Source organism: Argopecten irradians, chromosome 4, assembly GCF_041381155.1.
Source record: "Argopecten irradians isolate NY chromosome 4, Ai_NY, whole genome shotgun sequence".
In the NCBI taxonomy this organism is placed as follows: domain Eukaryota; kingdom Metazoa; phylum Mollusca; class Bivalvia; order Pectinida; family Pectinidae; genus Argopecten; species Argopecten irradians.
Window position 1 is genome coordinate 13,979,597 of NC_091137.1, and position 15,361 is coordinate 13,994,957.

At 33.9% G+C, this 15,361-nt stretch overlaps 1 protein-coding gene across 3 annotated transcripts in view; it reads right to left on the reverse strand.

Moving 5' to 3' along the window:
* Positions 1-15,361, reverse strand: part of LOC138320680 (properdin-like) — a 36,689-nt gene that overhangs the window by 11,433 nt on the left and 9,895 nt on the right. For 2 of the 3 annotated variants that reach the window (XM_069263832.1, XM_069263834.1), the window contains exons 4-8: positions 6,103-6,256; positions 5,667-5,857; positions 4,787-4,960; positions 3,497-3,670; positions 2,207-2,380 (exon numbers count right to left, since the gene is read on the reverse strand). In XM_069263832.1, the coding sequence (XP_069119933.1) occupies positions 2,207-2,380; positions 3,497-3,670; positions 4,787-4,960; positions 5,667-5,857; positions 6,103-6,256 (867 nt within the window). The remainder of the gene's footprint in view (positions 1-2,206; positions 2,381-3,496; positions 3,671-4,786; positions 4,961-5,666; positions 5,858-6,102; positions 6,257-15,361) is intronic. The other variant, XM_069263833.1, reaches the window with a different exon arrangement.

The following is a 15,361-nucleotide window of genomic DNA, read 5'->3' on the forward strand; positions in this document are numbered from 1 at the left end:
TTCACATTAGTATTTTCTACACTTTGCGCGTCGTTTCAATGGCGTTGATGTATGATTTGGCTATGATAATGTCACTCTGTGTTACGTCAGTGTAACAACGTATCCAATCACTGCATTGTGTTGGAGTAAGATAATTTATTTTCCTACACAAACTAAAAGTTTACATAAGTACTTTAAAAGCTTGCACGTGAACATATGATTTTCCACCCTAAATGAAAAACAACTTTTCGCCTCAATTTTTCCGTGTAATCTCTACTTCTGTAACGCCTTATCCTCCAGTTTTAACCTCACAACAAATGGTTCTCTGACCTAAGGTTTATGTTATAATATGACCAAGTACTATATTCCGTTTCTTTACACGCCTTCCCATCCCTGCCTTCACCACCACAGCTCCGACCCCCGTGTTTAGGTTGTCTGTCACACGTCCGTGTTCTTATCTGGTATACGCGTCCACACGTCACAGAACAAGGTCCGAAATCACCCCATCTACCCCAACCTCCGTCAACTCCGTAGATAAGATATCGTTTGGTGAAAGTGTTAAATAACACCCAGAAATCATTTACAAGATAAATTCGTATTTATATATTGGAAAGGGAATGCGAATGATACTTTTTGAAAAAATGCATGTATGATGCGTATGATACTTTTTAATAAAATACATGTAATATCTGTAATTGATCTTAGGCAAAAAGTGCTAATAGTATACATACATCTCGGACTGAATCTTAAACTTGTTTAGATAGCGGTTAAGTGGCGGGCAATAGAATTTAATATGATTCATTCTTAATAAATATTATCAATAGTCACCTGCTATAATTCCTCATTAACCATTTAACATTTTGTATGCCCTATGCTATTTTCGAGTATGTTTATTATACGTGATGTAATGATATCTTTTCAATAGATTAAGATTTAAGGAATATTTTATATCAAATGGCATTGGCATTTAGTTGGTTTTCAGGATTATATTTAATTTAGGATTAATGTTCAATGCAATGTACAAATACACTCAAATGGCACGCATACAAGAATACATATTTAGTTAGTTCTGATGAAGGTCGGAACATTTTGTCTCACGTAGTCTGAACACGGATGTTTACCATGTTAATAAACGAATTTTGTTTACTCATGTGTCCCATATTTATCTTTTTAGCTCCATGATTTTGTGTAAACAGAATATTATTCTCAACAAAATACATATCCTAAAATGTCGCCTGGCCATCTCTCAACACAAACTAAAATAATATTCATTAAATGTATATATGTTTCATTTGTGTTCGTAACAGTTATCAGGTTCGTTTGAAGAATATCCTAATCTCTATACAGTGTAGATATGAATGATCTATATCGGAACAATACATCTCCACCCTCTCCACCCTCTCCAGAGGTATGCCCCTTTTGTTACAAAAACATCTACTCCGGCAAAATTACTAAATGGGTTCCAATGACACTTTGTGACCATAGTCATTACACAGTATTGGTGTGTGTAATCTATATCGCAACACTATATATGTACCTCCAAATCGATAGGACTTGGTACAAAAAAGTTGGCCTCCTAGACGACAGTTCAAGTTAAATTGATATGGCTAAATTGATGTAATATCAGTCTTTTAAAATTTAAGGCATAACACCATTCCCACTTATTCAATACGCAGTATTTTTGCCTGAAATCAATGTGAAACTTTTCAAATGTATATTTTGTGTTTATTTTTTTAGTATTTGAAACAGGCAAATTTTAAATAAGTTGGGATAGTGTTGGATTTTCTAATACTTCTAATGTTTTCCAAGATCATTATCAGATTTTGGGGTATCTACATCTCTCATTCGTTCATCTTTCTTGATATCGATATTTCTCGCGTTTTTCTTTGTCTCTAGTCACACACAATACATTTGGGGTTTGATCAATAGACATGTACGTATAGGCGGAAATCTTCAATTTTAACACTACCATTTTGTTGTCGCTTTTTAGAAATGGATAGAGGGATTTTCTTGAAATTTCACCTGTAGGATTTTAAATTTTGTTGCTGTGTTAAATATTGGAACCAATCAGGAAAAAACAACATGACCGAGTGGCTGTCATTCCATTGAATGTTGTTACTCCCTCATCAATCTGTAAATGTTTTAGCTTCTTCCGAAGCTAAAACATTTTCCGTATTTTTTGAGTTTCCAAAACGTATAAGATCTATAGTATTTAAATATCTCTTACTCGGACAGTTGATTTCTTCACATAGTTTGCTCTGTTGGGCGTTACCAGTACATTCCCGACCACCATAAGCGGGTGCTGGGTTATTACAAGTCCGATTCCTGTTCCGGTATCCTCCTCCTCCACACGTCACTGAACACGGCCCGTAGGGACTCCACGAACCCCAGACTCCGTCAACTGTAATAGATAAGGGTATCAATTAGCCATGTCTTATTACAGATATAGAACTATATTTACATTTGCTTGTCATTTCTATTATATAAACTAACCAAGGCAAAGTGAAGTATATGACGGCATAACTGACACTCAAAACGTGATCATTATGACGTCAGTAATGTTGACGTGGTGACGTCAACTGATCACCGTCAAAATGGCTGTTCCATCTTGTGGATTAAATCGTAGTTGATAAACGTTTTTCCTGGTTTAGCTTAAACAATGTTAATGCAGAGACCCCAAAAAGAGTTAATAATGTAAATATAAGCATTAAACTATCTTCCTATGGCATCTATGGTCTATATAGTTGCCAGAGCTTTGCAGACAATCATCCCATAATGCGCGCTGAAGATTGTCTGCAAAGTTTTAGCATTTATATAGACCATAGATGCCATAGAAAGATAGTTTAATGCTTACAAATAATGTCTTATTACAGATATAGAACTATATCAATACACATTCAACAAATGTAGCTGATGACACTGCGATAGATATGTTATGCAAAGAAAAATGGTATTCAATACGCAGTATTTTTGCCTGAAATCAATGTGAAACTTTTCAAATGTATATTTTGTGTTTATTTTTTTAGTATTTGAAACAGGCAAATTTTAAATAAGTTGGGATAGTGTTGGATTTTCTAATACTTCTAATGTTTTCCAAGATCATTATCAGATTTTGGGGTATCTACATCTCTCATTCGTTCATCTTTCTTGATATCGATATTTCTCGCGTTTTTCTTTGTCTCTAGTCACACACAATACATTTGGGGTTTGATCAATAGACATGTACGTATAGGCGGAAATCTTCAATTTTAACACTACCATTTTGTTGTCGCTTTTTAGAAATGGATAGAGGGATTTTCTTGAAATTTCACCTTTAGGATTTTGAATTTTGTTGCTGTGTTAAATATTGGAACCAATCAGGAAAAAACAACATGACCGAGTGGCTGTCATCTCCATTTAATGTTGTTACTCCCTCATCAATCTGTAAATGTTTTAGCTTCTTCCGAAGCTAAAACATTTTCCGTATTTTTTGAGTTTCCAAAACGTATAAGATCTATAGTATTTAAATATCTCTTACTCGGACAGTTGATTTCTTCACATAGTTTGCTCTGTTGGGCGTTACCAGTACATTCCCGACCACCATAAGCGGGTGCTGGGTTATTACAAGTCCGATTCCTGTTCCGGTATCCTCCTCCTCCACACGTCACTGAACACGGCCCGTAGGGACTCCACGAACCCCAGACTCCGTCAACTGTAATAGATAAGGGTATCAATTAGCCATGTCTTATTACAGATATAGAACTATATTTACATTTGCTTGTCATTTCTATTATATAAACTAACCAAGGCAAAGTGAAGTATATGACGGCATAACTGACACTCAAAACGTGATCATTATGACGTCAGTAATGTTGACGTGGTGACGTCAACTGATCACCGTCAAAATGGCTGTTCCATCTTGTGGATTAAATCGTAGTTGATAAACGGTTTTCCTGGTTTAGCTTAAACAATGTTAATGCAGAGACCCCAAAAAGAGTTAATAATGTAAATATAAGCATTAAACTATCTTCCTATGGCATCTATGGTCTATATAGTTGCCAGAGCTTTGCAGACAATCATCCCATAATGCGCGCTGAAGATTGTCTGCAAAGTTTTAGCATTTATATAGACCATAGATGCCATAGAAAGATAGTTTAATGCTTACAAATAATGTCTTATTACAGATATAGAACTATATCAATACACATTCAACAAATGTAGCTGATGACACTGCGATAGATATGTTATGCAAAGAAAAATGGTATTCAATACGCAGTATTTTTGCCTGAAATCAATGTGAAACTTTTCAAATGTATATTTTGTGTTTATTTTTTTAGTATTTGAAACAGGCAAATTTTAAATATGTTGGGATAGTGTTGGATTTTCTAATACTTCTAATGTTTTCCAAGATCATTATCGGATTTTGGGGTATCTACATCTCTCATTCGTTCATCTTTCTTGATATCGATATTTCTCGTGTTTTTCTTTGTCTCTAGTCACACACAATACATTTTGGGTATGATCAATAGACATGTACGTATAGGCGGAAATCTTCAATTTTAACACTACCATTTTGTTGTCGCTTTTTAGAAATGGATAGAGGGATTTTCTTGAAATTTCACCTTTAGGATTTTGAATTTTGTTGCTGTGTTAAATATTGGAACCAATCAGGAAAAAACAACATGACCGAGTGGCTGTCATCTCCATTTAATGTTGTTACTCCCTCATCAATCTGTAAATGTTTTAGCTTCTTCCGAAGCTAAAACATTTTCCGTATTTTTTGAGTTTCCAAAACGTATAAGATCTATAGTATTTAAATATCTCTTACTCGGACAGTTGATTTCTTCACATAGTTTGCTCTGTTGGGCGTTACCAGTACATTCCCGACCACCATAAGCGGGTGCTGGGTTATTACAAGTCCGATTCCTGTTCCGGTATCCTCCTCCTCCACACGTCACTGAACACGGCCCGTAGGGACTCCACGAACCCCAGACTCCGTCAACTGTAATAGATAAGGGTATCAATTAGCCATGTCTTATTACAGATATAGAACTATATTTACATTTGCTTGTCATTTCTATTATATAAACTAACCAAGGCAAAGTGAAGTATATGACGGCATAACTGACACTCAAAACGTGATCATTATGACGTCAGTAATGTTGACGTGGTGACGTCAACTGATCACCGTCAAAATGGCTGTTCCATCTTGTGGATTAAATCGTAGTTGATAAACGTTTTTCCTGGTTTAGCTTAAACAATGTTAATGCAGAGACCCCAAAAAGAGTTAATAATGTAAATATAAGCATTAAACTATCTTCCTATGGCATCTATGGTCTATATAGTTGCCAGAGCTTTGCAGACAATCATCCCATAATGCGCGCTGAAGATTGTCTGCAAAGTTTTAGCATTTATATAGACCATAGATGCCATAGAAAGATAGTTTAATGCTTACAAATAATGTCTTATTACAGATATAGAACTATATCAATACACATTCAACAAATGTAGCTGATGACACTGCGATAGATATGTTATGCAAAGAAAAATGGTGTTTTGTTTTTTTTTTGTTTTTTTTTAAAAGCAGTGTTATGATTCTGTAAGATACAACCAATGGATAAAGTAACTAAGACGAGTTATATATAAACATATTTATGCCCTGACATGATTAATTGTGTATTTCTTTAAACAACATACGTATATATTACCTGATACTTTTGCTTCCGTAGAACATTCAACAGCTGCATAATTATCGCATGATGAACATGATGTTTTAATTATTTTACAACTGCCGAGGTCTGCATCGCTTTCTTTGCATCGGTATTGCGCATTCCAGTGATTACTATCACTTTGAACTTTTTTCTGTTTTATCATGGAACCATTGCCACTTCTATAACTTCTATAACGCAAAATAATGTTAAGAAAACCTTAGAAAAACATGACCTTTCATTTTAAATATGATTGCGTGCAAAAATTACAGTCTTTTAATAATGGTCAAAATTTTGTTTAGCAACAGTTTCTCCGAATTTGAATGGTTTTAACTTTATATATGAGCATTATTCCTTGTTCTACATAATATTGACATTCTATTTTTCTCTCTAAAACTAAAACAAAAGGCTTACTGAGTGTACGCATTATACTGACCTGTAACCTAATCCTTTACACGTAGCTTCTACATTAAACTCTGTCCAACACTCTCCACAGACATGTCCCCAAATATAACTACCCTTGTAAGAACCAAATACCGATACAACTTGCCTTGTGCTCGGTGGATTGAGTTCTACAAGTTTTACTGCACCTAATAAATTCAGAAAAAAACCTGTTTTTAAATCATAATATAATATTAATAACACTGTTCACATGTAAGTACGTCTAGCAAAAGAAAAAGGAAGAGAAGAGAAACTTAAATATGGGTCGCGGTGGCCGAGTGGTTAAGATGTACCGAAATATAACCACAAGCCATTCATCTCAGGGCTTGAATTTGAATCCCATGTTACTGTTGTCTGGTACTAACCGCTGATCGATGGCTTTTCTCTGAATACTCCGACTTTCCTCCACCAATAACGAACATTTTAAATCCCGATTTATATTTACATATCATATTTTATCATATTTTAATTTATTAACTTTTCAAATCCCGTTTTTTCTCAGAATGATTTACTTTTAAAATCCGAGTAAGATTTTTTTTCTCGTCAATATTACACTTAAAAATCCGAATATTATCTAATTTATTGTATATGCATGATCTGAATGTTGATTTGACAGTTGTATTTGACTCATTTTACCACACAGATCACGCTCGAAAGTACGCCGAAATCAACTGCTATGAAATGATGTATATGTTCTCGTAATAATACGAAATGTCGACATCACGTAAACTATTAAGACATCGAGGACTTTGTTTGTAAACAAAAGATAAGAATATGATATTAGACTTTTTTCAACTTTATTCATGGTTATGGGTCAATTTAGTCTCAGCGTGCATAGAATCGTCCTAATATAAGTTGGTAAGTGGTATCGCTGTCACATAATGCCCGATGATGTCAGGGTTTGCAATGCTAAATTAGCTCGATCTGCGCAATGCTCTGTTGTGGATTAAAGTTATGTCGTTAATCTGTCAAATGTCGTTATTCTGTCAAATCTTTATTTTTCAGTAAATTCTTTATTTTTGGGTCACATGAAATCGCCTGCAACCGGTAAATAACAGTAAATGATATCTACAAATCGTCTATTCATTGTCATTTTTCTGTAAGAAGCATCACCTTGAGTTTGACAACTATTTATTGCATTCAGATTCGTGTAGAAGTATAGCATTGAGCATACACATTTACCCCCTATATCTTGTGGATTTTCTGAAATCAAGACTATTGGATTTGTCAACATTGTCTGTTTTAGTTTACATGTGGAATGTGGAGCTATATAATTTGTATTTGCTACGTGCTCATGTGAGAAAACCACTGCATTGTCTCTACAATATTGCTCTCAATCACATTAAACTTATATTACCGTCTGGTCTCTGCACACTTTCATAAAACTAGAACCCACTTTGATAAATGCTTTGCTTATACATGTAATTTCAGGTACATGCACCGTGTACATGCATTTATATGGTTGACCATAACACTCTTATTTCAAATTATCTGGCACATGTATTCATAATTTAAAATACACATTTTACTGAGTTTTTTTTCGAAAAGGGTTTGTGAGGAAGGGTTCATTTTGCTCCGAAATACAATACTCTTCTGTAAGAAATTGGCAAAACGAGACTATTTCACTCCAATCTATAGAGCTTGTTTTGCCTAACGTATAAATAGAGCGCTGGATAATCTGCGACTCTCCATACCTCATTTTTAGGACAAATAGTTATCTTGTCCAGTTTAAAGGAGGTACCTGGCAATATCACTCTGTAGAAAAGTTTCATGGTGGGAGAAGCAAAGATTAATTTCATAGCCAAATGATTTCAACGTTGATCAAACGGTTATTTCTATTTTGCGACATTCCGAAGAGCGAATATCAATTTAAAAGGCCTATTTAACATTCAATAATAAAATGTCGTTCATATGAACTCGTGTTTAAAGTTTAATTGGAAATATCATAGTTCTAGTTATACAAATACTAATCTACATTATACAAACATTGTATTATCTGTGAGATATTTATGCGTTATGATTACGATATTTATAAACTTAACTTCGCGACTTTTCCAACAGACTCAATTTATGTCACCAATAATACAAATTCACCAAGCTATTGTTGACAAATTCTCGTTATTGAAGGTTAGTTAACATCATAGTAAGCAGTTGAAAGCTACTACTTGTTAAAATAAACGTAGTTGAGGAATTCATTTAACTTTAGGTTTAATTTTTTTCTATCAAGTACATATTAATATATTTTGGGCAAAAAAGGAGGGAGAAAACGACCCCATAGACCCATTCCTTTTATCAGCATGAAATGGTTCATTAGAGAAAAATGTCTTCTATAAACATCAGAAATTGACGAAATATTGCATGCATGGCATTGATGTTTAAAAAGACCCAAAAAAACCTAAACCTAGTATAGATTTGTTATCATAACATTTATGATAACATTCCTGAAAGTGTACATTATAGTGACGCGTTAGAATATATCCCTTGTATTGATTAATCATTTATTATTTCGTTGTTTGAAGAAATCACTGTATGTGTACATTGATTATCAAAAAGCTCGTTACTTACAGTATACACACAAGTTAACACCTACTTGTATATCTAAGTAATCTGAAATGTTAAGTCTGTCAGCATAATATCGATTTGTGTTTGTTTTATTTAAGGCATATCGTCAACTAACCGAGTAAATTAGAATCTAATTCCAATACACAACACCGACACATGTAGTTGATAATTAATGATGGTAAATATATATGCGAAAAATGTTTACAGTATTGCCAACAATATATAAATTCAAAGGACATAAGTATTTGTCACTGTTAGTTTCCCTATATATTTTATGTGTTTTTACTTTTTTCTTTAAAGTTTACTGATCTCATCTATCAATGGATTTTAACAAAATTTGGTATACTAATAGAACATTATCTACACTTACAGATCACAATATTTGCCTAATTTTCAGTATATCCATTTTGAAAAAAGCAGTGTACGATTTTTAATAAAGGAATTTTTCTGTTTCCAGTTTGGAATGTACAAAGAAGGAAATGACTTCATTTAATTTAAGTAGTGTTTCAAAATAATAATAATATTTGGAAAATGAAACATTATGTATTTTTCTTACTTATAAGAGGGAAATGATACATACGTTGTCCTGACACAGGAGGGGATCCATTCGACTAGCCACTTTCATACTTTATGTAAATTCAAAAGGCACGTGGTAAACTTCATGGTTCAAGCAGAAGAAAAATAAGTAAAAGCAAGAGAAACTTGAAACTTTATAATACTGCAATTGTTACCCCAGGCCTATTTTTAAATTGAGTTATTTTAATCTGTAAAGTTTCAGATGGTCTGAGATAGAGTTAAGCGAAAACAAATGTAAAATTTTTGGACTATTATGGAACTAACTATCATTCAAAAAGTTTGTATAAATATGAAATGTCCTGAATTTAATTGCATTTTCTTGACTGCTTAAATTATCATTTCTTACTCCTTTAATTACATTTCTTTGGGTGAAGTTTAGAGTATAGAGGGGGGAAAAAGAGAGAGAGAGAGAGAGAGAGAGAGAGAGAGAGAGAGAGAGAGAGAGAGAGAGAGAGAGAGAGAAGAAAGGGGGAGGATGTGAAAAGGGAGCTTGAGAGGTAAGTCTGGGAGGAGTAGGAAGGATAAAAGAGAATGGTACTATCAATATTAATTAATATATACATATATATATATAACTTAATGATATATGAAAAAAAAACATTTGCTTATTTATAAAAGATGGATGAGCAACTGGTTATAGGAAAGACGAATATCTGCTATAGTTTAGAAAATTTTCCCTATGTTTCCCATTCTTTTTCAAATGTTTCCTTTTCCAAATCACCTCTACCTTTTGCAACATATTTTTGCAAATCGTAAAATTGTTTCAAAACATCAATCAGTCCATTTATGGTAAGTGACTTGTGGAAACACCGCATTTTACAGATACATTTTTTTATAATTAGGAGAACATCATTTTCAGCTTTACAGTTGTCAAGGCTTTAAGATTGAAAGTAAATGGGATAGAAAGTGCGTCTAATAAAATTCTAAGGCTTTTTAGTAAATTTTATACTTCACCACATTCCCACAGTACATGTGGAATAGCTTCATTCTCAGATTTGCACAGAGTACATAAAGGCGATATTACTAAATGTGATCTAAAGAGAAAGGAGTTAGTAGTTAGGATATGATGATTAATTTTGTATTGCGGCCACTACAGCTTGGTATTTTTTATTTTTTATTTTTTTTTTTTTTTTGTTTCAGTGAAAGGAGCTTTGTGTATCATAGTCCATGCTGTGTCATCCAAATCAAAAAGTTCATTCCACTTCTTTTACCAGTTGACTCAGTATTGCTCTTGATGAAAATATCATAAAAGTCTTTAGCACCATTTCGATTTCTCAAGAATATTTCAATGATTATCGGTATGTATGGATATGGTACTTTACTTTTAGTGATTTCATTGGATGATATGAACTTATATTTACATATGCCTCTATATAGTCAACGGGTGGGGAGTTGCGTTCAAATTAGCGTAAACGCAACGACGTATGAATACAAACCCAAAGTAGGATCGGACTATTTCTAGTTCACGCTTCGGTAAGATTTTGCGTCATATGATAATCTAAATAAACTATAATTACTTAATTTACATTTTACCTTTTCACAGATGACAGATTTGCTTTGAATTAATAATAAACTAAAAAAAACGATTTCGGTCTTCTATTTGTCTCAAGACTGATCCTTAGGCGGCAGAGACAATAACATGCTCGTCATTAGCCTACTCGGTTGGCCTACTATATGAAATGTAAACAAAGTTTCATCGTTATCGGATTCATAATAATAAAGAGTTGTTATTAGATCCAATTAAAATGTATTTGACATCAAAACATAATATGTGTTAGCATTGTAACGGTAATAAACAACAAAAAGAATCGCTGGTCGGGTCTACAACAGGGGGCTTTCCTCAGGAATGTTCAAGGAATTCCATAGTTAAGTCAGTCACACACCATGCAAACACTTGTCTATCATCCGTACAATAAAATAAAAGTCGTGACTATGAAGAATTTAGTCTATATCGCGTACGTAGACCGATACATACATTAGAAACATTCAGCAGCTCAACAGTCATACCATTTGATCACCAGACTATTTCACAGTTACTTTCCTCGGTTGAAAATCAAATATGGCGGCTCGCTCCACTTCGGACCGCATCACTACCCTGACAACGATACCGGTAGTCGCTCCGCCTCGATTATCTCAATTTTTATTCGAAATGGACATTATTGATACATTATCAAATTGGAAGAAAACATAATTCAAAAATAATTAAAGGTGTCATTGTTATATTTCAAATCAAACTGCAGCTATAACATTTAACAATCGGAACTATATCTTCGGTCATTCTGACTACCGTAGTTACCCAACTTAGCAACCATCACCGTTTTAAATTTAACGTAAAAGTAGACTTATTTATGTAAATATAAAGATTGAACAGTGTTTTGATTGCGTTAAAGGTGGTATGAACGCAATGGGATACAGACATATTCTACATGTAGCGCTAACGCGCTACATTGAATATGTCTGTATCCCATTGCGTTCATACCACCTTTAACGCAATCAAAACACTGTTCAATCTCTATTTGAACTGCTGACATAATGCTGTGGTACTGAAGGAAATGAGATTTTACTTGAATGATATCCTGGAAATTGTAAAAACGTCCAGTATTATGGTCTAATATTAAGTCGTTTATAATCATGATTTTTTTTGTCAAAAAACTTTCTTTAGAAAAACTGTTTTGTGGCCAATAAGTATATTTTCATTGAACCACAGTGGAGATTTCAACACAGAATTCTTTTCAATTAAAGAATTCAAATTGAACCAGGCTTTAATACATCTACCAAGAATGGATTACTACATTTTAAAGACATTTCTGCACATAATCATTGCCGCAATTAACAAGAAAATCAATATTCACATAGTGTATCAAAATAACTAGCCATTTAGATGTGGTCTGAAGAAGCCTTCGAATCCAAGACTTTAATGAGTCTATAATTGCTTTTAAATTGATCATTTTTAAGCCACAATTTAAATAGTCTTGGATGACAACTTCTCTTTTAACTTTATCTGTTTTACTGTTCCAATGAATTGAAAAAGAATAAAATTTACTGTTGAAAGAAATTGTTCATCAGGATTCGGAAGTGCAATAAAGAGATGATTTAACTGTGAAACGAGAAGAGATTTGATAATATGAATTATGCCAAAGTTAAACTCATTCTTTTCCAGGTCTGTATCAATGATTTTAATTTTTTTGTTTGTTTGTTATTTTTCATTTTTTTATTATTATTTTTTTTTTTTATCAAATTTCAATTTGGGTATTTCATGTAATTTTATATGGAACTCAATTCCTAAGGGTGTGAATTTATGCTTACCCCATTGTAAATTTAAATCTGGAAGGAAGGTGTCTCCACTAATTTGTTTGCTACCAATCCAGACTACCTGTCTTTAGTAACATTAATTTTAAGCCAGAAATTTTAGCGTATGAATTAAGTTTGTTTACTGATTCTTTAGTGATCTTTGAGAATCATCTAAAGCTAAAGAGGCATCATCTGTGTATTGTGACAGTAGGATTGGTTAACTATTTACTTCAATACCTTTTACATTTTTATTGTTTCACAGTTTAATATCCAAAATTTCAGCGCAGAGGATAAAATTTATATGGGGCAATATGGTTGCCCTGACGGCAACCTCGTTCTACATTGAAGAATGATGATAGGTTCCCCCCTCCCCTGAATGAATGCAGCACTGACATTTTTATAAAACACACTTATCCATTTTCGAATATCAAATCCAAGTCCAAAGAATTTTACAACCTTATCGATGAAATTCCAAGAAACTGATTCAAGGGCTTTTTGAAAATCTAACATTAATAGCATACCTGGTTTATCATTTTCTTCTGTATTCTTCATTAAGTCATAAATTAAAAGTGTATTTTCCCCGATACAACGTCACATAACATTATGTAAATATTATGAGCTGAAAATATAGTCAATTTTCTATAAGTATGCCATATTTGGTTAAAATCCATCAATACATAAAATATCTATGAAAACATAACACTAACTGTATAATATGGTCGCTATGACGTTATAATTGCCGTAATGTCATCGTAGGCGGAACAGCTGTAGACAGTTTAAACTGGCGGCGTCAAATATCTTGTAGTCTAAGGATTAAATATCGTACCGAATCGACCGAACAAATAACAACATGGTTGGATGAGTTATAATCATAAAAAGCACAACTTAACAGGATCACTCGGTCATTACTGTTACACACGAGATGATAACTCAGTAGACATTTGAAATATATATATGCCATTTCGAAAACAGCTGTCATTGCGTAGCTGAAATGGCAATGCTATCGGAGTTCAAGAATGTTGTCTGATCTGCCGTTACACCTTTACTAATTATCAGCTACATTGCACATTGAAAAGGTGCAGTTCAAAATGAAAAAAAAAGTTTTTCATCATAGCTGCTGTGGCGATTATCATGGATTTCGGATGAAAAACATATATATCTACACATGGTGAGGATCATCTCAGTATCATTCTAGACGGTTTAGTATCACTTGGAAATTCACAGAAAAGAAGCTTTCGATTCGAATAGCGGGGGTATATTGTGGATGGCACGTCGACGAACAAAGTACAATAAGCAATAAGACGTAGGGTCAATGCTGATCTAAAAATAACATCAGCTTACAAAAAAATCATTTTTATTACAATAATACAATCTGTAATAAATCATTGCTATAACTCGGATTTTAATTCATAGGTTTCTGTGACTCGTATGAGTCTAATTTCCAAAACTACCAAGTTACCAGAATGATGGAGAGAGGAAGCTTGAGATGCGTTCTTTCTAAATAGATATATATAAAATCTCTCGGTAAATGCACATATGCCAAGACACACAGGACGGCATATTATCCCTACATAACACACACACAGGACGACATATTATCCATACCTACATGTAACACACACACAGGACGGCATATTATCCATACCTACATGTAACACACACACAGGACGACATATTATCCATACCTACATGTAACACACACACAGGACGACATATTATCCATACCTACATGTAACACACACAGGAGGCATATTATCCATACATAACTCACCCACAGGACGGCATATTATCCATACATAACACACACAGGACGGCATATTATCCCTACATAACTCACCCACAGGACGGCATATTATCCATACATAACACACACAGGACGGCATATTATCCATACATAACACACACAGGACGGCATATTATCCATACCTACTTGTAACACATACACAGGACGGCATATTATCCATACATAACACACACACAGGACGGCATATTATCCATACCTACATGTAACACACACACAGGACGGCATATTATCCATACCTACATGTAACACACACACAGGACGACATATTATCCCTACATAACACACACACACACAGGACGGCATATTATCCATACCCACATGTAACAACACACACACAGGAGGCATATTATCCATACGTAACACACACAGGACGGCATATTATCCATACCTACTTGTAACACATACACAGGACGGCATATTATCCATACATAACACACACACAGGACGGCATATTATCCATACCTACATGTAACATACACATAGGACGGCATTTTATCCATACCCACATGTAACACACACACAGGACGACATATTATCCATACATAACACACACACAGGACGGCATATTATCTATACCTACATGTAACACACACACAGGATGGCATATTATCCATACCCACATGTAACACACACACAGGACGGCATATTATCCATACATATTTACATTTTGTCACTGCGACTCCCATTACTCTAATGACAATCGTGATCTGCATTATGAGCCAATAAATGCAGCCAAGACTTGGTGAAGTAATATCTACATAAATGAATGTGAGTCTTGTTTACCGACACCATGTTAGTCCGCGCGGGAAAATTGACATTATAGTTGAATGAACCATTTTGGTTATGAAACTTATGAAAAAAATCTTTTAAATGTCTGGATAATTGAAAGTAAACTGAAAAGCTACTGAAAAACATTGAAATTTTGTTATCTTTTTAATTTTTTACAGGGACTATATTTCATGACATTGAACTTGACTGTTGAGGTTAAATGGCTGAAGCGGGAAAATCGAATGTTCATTCG